The sequence below is a fragment of the Henckelia pumila genome, chromosome 1 (genome assembly GCF_033568475.1).
Source record: "Henckelia pumila isolate YLH828 chromosome 1, ASM3356847v2, whole genome shotgun sequence".
Classification (NCBI taxonomy): Eukaryota; Viridiplantae; Streptophyta; class Magnoliopsida; order Lamiales; family Gesneriaceae; genus Henckelia; species Henckelia pumila.
This window is the reverse complement of record NC_133120.1, coordinates 164,936,609-164,942,347: the sequence shown is the minus strand read 5'-3', so window position 1 is coordinate 164,942,347 and position 5,739 is coordinate 164,936,609. Positions and strand designations below refer to the sequence as shown.

Sequence of the window (5,739 nt, the reverse complement as noted above, 5' to 3'; positions counted from 1 at the left end):
ATCTTTTTATTAAGGCTAGAGTCCTTCGGAATAAAAATTCCTAATTTAACAGATTTTTTTCGAAAAAATCATCGCGATCGATCTGATGAGTTGAGCAGATCGAGAGCAACAAAATTGATGAACCTACTGCCTTGCATTTTCTTGTAGGCGTGCTCGATCGGTTGAAGTGGTAGGATCGAGCGAGCAACTTTTTTTCCAGCGAGCAGCGATTTTGAAAAATTCAAATCCGGAGATCTAGCCGTCGGATTGAGCTAAAATTTAGATAGCAGCTTCAAAACATCTTGAAATCATTCTGAATGGTGGAGATCGGATTTGAATTTTTCTAAAATTAAAAATGATTTTCTGACCATTGCTGCTTTGGAATTCTTCTCTGATCTCAGCTCTTTCCTTCCATCTTTAGCTCCATTTATTCTCTTTTCCTATATGAAATCACATACAATGATTTGGAACTATAACATGAATTTAAACAATCAAAATACACCTAATCATCACAAATTAACTCAATCAAACATAGAAAAATATAATCACATCAATACTCATTATATATATATTGTAATTCTAATTTTTTAATTTTCTTGGACTCGGTAAATGAAAAAAGAACCAAAAGGAAGGGACAAAGTGTGAGACCTTGTTTCCAAACAACTAATGACATATATTAATTTTTTTTTTAAAAAAGGACGTTCGCGCGCCCGCGCTGAAGTCAGCGCGCCCGCGCCGGCACCTCGCCAAAACCAGCGTGCCCGCGCTTTCAGAACGCGCGCCCGCACCTTCCTCTCGCCCAGAAATCCAAGGGACCGAAATGAAATCCAACCAAACCTAAACATTTGCATTTAAAGTATCTGACAAGCCAATAACAATACAAGAAGAGTTTAGGGAAGAAAAACATTTGATTCGGTAGTACCTACATCGATTCTTGCTTACAATACAAAACGAGAAGTTCGAATGACAAAACATGTTCGCAAAACATAAACTAGATTGACATGCTGATTCGACTTCTAAACGAGTCTCACTTCTATCTCTTGCTCTGGACGCTAGCCAGGTCTATGCTGACTTGTTCCTGCCCTTCCTGTTGCCAAGTACACATATAAAACAAAGCAACAGCCGGATAAACCGGTGAGAATGGTAATTCCAGTAAAAGCAACATATCAAGTAATACGACAATAAACATGCTTTCAAGACAACAACACAATCAATAGCAACGAATGAAATGCATGTCTTTAAACCGGGATATCAAATCTGATAAACGAAGGATTGCTGCTGTGCTTTTGGGATCCCGAGGATGAGATCATGTGACGACTCATCGACTCTCCCAATCGAGGTGATGCCACATATCTCACTCCTCTAGACTTTGAGCAACCATAATGAGTATGCTAGCACTAGGCGATACGACTACGACCTAGGCCACTCAATCATAGTTCCCAAACGTCCAACAAAAAGGGCGGTTCTACCTGTTGAATCAACGTAGGCTCAAGATGAATGCATAACAGAAATATAAAACATAAGACACATAGTCAAAAGCAAAATCAATCAACAAGACACAAGTTCCTCATGCTAGAACAAGTGTAGATGCAATATGTGATTTAAAAAGGGAAACTCGAGAACCAACTGTCCCGAGTATGCTATCCTGCTACGATGACTGCTTTTACCTTTCAATGTCGTAGATCCAACTCCGGAAAAGCTACAACAAAAGATTGTATCAACAACTATACAACCTAACAACAAACAACGGTTCAAGGAAATCTCTTTACCGTTCTTCGTCCAACTCTCGACGAACAATGCTGCTAACACAGGGCTCGACAACTCCAACGAATCTGTACGAATACAAGAGTTGATCAACAACCATGATCACTCACAAGCCAAAGCTTCAATCAATACAAAAATGGTTCGAAATCTCCAAAACTCAAATCGACGGCATAACGGCTATAAACTGAACAAACCGGAAATGCAGACAGCAGTTCAATACCGATATAACCTCTTATCAATGCCCAAAACAATAATAACAAATAAAACCCATCAATCTCAAAATCCACATTTTCGAAAAATGGCTTCCAAAAATCATAACAAATCCGAACGTCGCTCTAATTCAAAACCGATAGATAATAAACGATCCAAACTCCGTCTAGAACAACATACTCGAATATCGAACGATTCTAACAACATCCAAAAACTAGAATGTATCCGATCGTAGAAGAACTTACAATATAACAGAGCTCTCACTGCAGTGATCGATAATCTGCCTTCAGAAATAAATTTCAACGGCCGGATCGAGCTCGGACTGGATTCAGAAATCTTGGAGGCTCAATGGATCGGCTTCAATGGAGGAGACGCTCTTTGGGAAGGAGGAGAATACTTTGTCAAACAAATTCCAAGAGTAGATAATATATAAAATCCACAATTTGCGTTTTAGTCCCTGAAAAATCCAATTTTTGCAAAAAGGACCCTGATCAAAATCAAGTCGGCTCGTGAACTCTGTAATCTCCGATTAACTCAAATAAACTCATTTAAGATAAAAATGGGGCGTTACAATTCTCCCCCACTAAGAAGAGATTTCGTCCTCGAAATCAACAAGAACCACAACTCATAAGATAGAATAAAGAACTAAAGACAGTAAGAAGAACTCACGTCATCCGAATAACTCCGGAAATCGCTGTCTCATGTCAGATTCTGTCTCCCAAGTCGCTTCCTAGACGCCGTGACGGCTCCACTGCACTTTCACTAATGGGATCGACTTGGTTCTGAGCTGTTTCTCCTTCCGATCAAGGATCTGAAGCGGTCGCTCAAAGTAGCTCAGAGTCTCGTCTAACTCGGCTTCGTCAGGTTGAAGAATATGAGAAGGATCTGGATGATACTTTCGGAAAAAATTAGCATTTTAGTCCTATAAGTTGGCTTGTTTTTTGTTTTGGTCCTATATGTTGTCACGACTTGAAAAAGGTCCAATAACTTAGATTTTTTTTTTGGATTTTGTCGTGTGTCGCCGGAACCGGAGAGAGAAGCCGGATTTTGCTTATTTGGCACCGGATATTGCCCACTTGGCACCTATTAATGACATGTGGCATAAGTGAATTCCATCTAATCAAAATTAGCTAAAAACAAAAACAAAAAAACCTTAAAATACTAGTTTAAAATATACGTTAACAGTTTATCTCAACACACAAAAATCTTCTCACACACACACAAAACCCCCAAATCATCGTACCCCTCTCAAATAATAAAATCCACAGAATTTCTCGGTCAATTGGGAGTTCAAAATGCAAATTCGGCCATTTGATCATAAACTGTCATCACATGATTTGTACCTTAAAACTATGTATTTCTTCGTAAGGTATTTGATGAGGAGATGTTTGGTCATTTTGAAAATTTGATATTCATTTTTTATTTGGAAATGGTGGTCCCTTTGTTTTTCTTAGGTGGTTATAATTCTTGATTGTTGCGTGGATAATCAATATTGTTTTTTATTAATTATTTTTGTACTAGTTTTTGTAGTAATCAATTCATCAACAATAACTAAATGTTATGTTAGTTACTGTTTTACTGGAAATATTTTGATGGAAAGGAGGATGAAAACTTGTCGTTGCTCAGTCAGTGTTTATTATTTTACGAAAATTATTTTAATCTTACTTCGCAGTGCAAGGCTTACAATCTTACTGTCATGTACTTGTTCTTGAAGGGAATCTTCTTGTTTGGGCATATGATATAATTTTTGTTTATGGTCTGAGATAGAAACCAACTCATGCCACTAGTTTACTTTCTCAAATCTTAATGCATGTTTCTCATTTTCTAGGAACCTAATGAATGTGTAATGTATTTGAATATTTGTTTGATTTTTGAGTGAGTGAATCATTGTTTTTTAATAATATTATTTTATTTTCCTTTTCAGCGGAATCTATTGAAGGAGAGGTAAATGAAGACAATTTAGATGATGAAAGTGATGAGGAATATCATGAAGAGGATTATGATGACGAGGATGATAGACTATTCAACGAAAATGTAGACAAAGAAAGTGAGTGGGTTAGAGAACGTAGTGAATCAGATGGGGTACCCAATGAACATGAGGATATGGGGTCTGATGATGAGGATGTTATAGATACTGATGACTTTAGAAGTTGTGAGAAATCTGATGGTGATAAAGACTTGAAGAATTTTCCAGTATTTAGTACGACCGATCAATATGATCCTATATTCGAATTAGGCATGTTGTTTAGCACAAAGAATGAGTTAAGGCACGCAAGACACTCACATGCCATCAAAACAATGAGAAACTTGAAGATTACCAAAAATGACAAGATTAGGATGTATGCCAAGTGCGCAGACAGAAAATGTGAGTGGCGACTCCATGCATTGAAGATTACCGAGGAATGTACGTTTCAAGTGAGGGAGTATGTATCAAAGCACACTTGTGTGAAGAGTTATAAAGTAAAAAATCTGACATCAAGCTGGTTGTCTAGAAAGTATGTAAATAAGTTCAGATCTGACCCAAAGAGAAATTTGAAAGGCTTTCGGGTTGATGTTAGGGAAGATATAAGATGTCATGTTTCTGATTACCAAGCGTACAAGGCAAGATCATTGGCTGTTGAACTATTCGAAGGGCAAACAGATTCACAGTATGCATTGCTATGGGATTTTGTAGATGAGATAAAGAGAACAAATCCTGGGAGTGCGGTTATTATAGGGACAGAGTCAGTAGATGGTTATAATAGATTTGACAGGTTTTACATGTGTTTGTATGCATTAAAATTGGGTTTTCTTTCTGGTTGCAGACGTTTCATTGGAGTTGATGGGTGTCATTTGAAGGGACCTCATGGAGGAGTTTTGTTGACAGCTGTAGGCGTAGATCCAAATAACAGTAACTTCCCAATTTCTTATGCCATAGTGAATAATGAGACAAGGGAGACATGGAGCTGGTTTCTGAATTTATTAAAGTTGGACTTGAACATTGATAAGGATTACGAGTGGACTTTCATGTCTGATAAGCAGAAGGGGTTAATTCAGGCATGCAACGAGGTGTTTTCGCGTGCTGATCATAGGTTTTGTGTTAGGCATTTAAATGGAAACTTCAAAGCCGCTGGGTTCAGAGGTCAAGCATTTAAGATTGCTTTGTGGAATTGCGCTACAGCCACAATGGTAATGGAATTTGGAAGAAAAATGAAAGAGTTAAGAGATTTAAATGAACGTGCTGCAGAATGGATAGCTGATAAGCCACCTCATCAATGGAGTAGGTCACACATCACTGATAATTGTAAGTGTGACATGCTATTGAATAACGGTTGTGAGTCGTTTAACAATAGCATTCTAGATGCTAGGTAGAAGCCTATAGTTTCTATGTGTGAGTGGATTGTTGAATATTTTATGAAAATGATGCAAGCCAACAGAGATAGAGCTATAGAAAAATGGGAAGGATCTTTTTGTCCAAAGATACAAAAAATCATAGATAAAAACATTGAGAAAGTGGGGGATTGTATTCCTATAAAATATGATAATTTCAATTATCAGATTTTATGCAGTGATGGAGCCCAGTATATTGTGGACTTGGAAAATCAGACATGTGGTTGTAGGAAATGGGATGTGAGTGGAATACCGTGTAAACATGCATTGAGTGCAATTGGATCACAAGACCTTGATTACTACCCTTTTGTGAATAAGTGCTACTTAATTTCCACCTACCACTCGGTATATGCTCCGGCGATTATGCCAATGAATGGAAGAAATGAATGGCAGACCTCAAACTTGATGCCTCCACTA

General features: G+C 37.7%; 1 protein-coding gene across 1 annotated transcript; it reads left to right on the top strand.

The window, feature by feature from the left end:
- Positions 1–4,056: 4,056 nt before the first annotated feature.
- LOC140874374 (uncharacterized) lies at positions 4,057–5,304 on the top strand. The gene has a single exon (XM_073277659.1). It carries the CDS (start codon positions 4,057–4,059, stop codon positions 5,302–5,304), a length of 1,248 nt encoding a protein of 415 aa, XP_073133760.1.
- Positions 5,305–5,739: the final 435 nt, after the last annotated feature.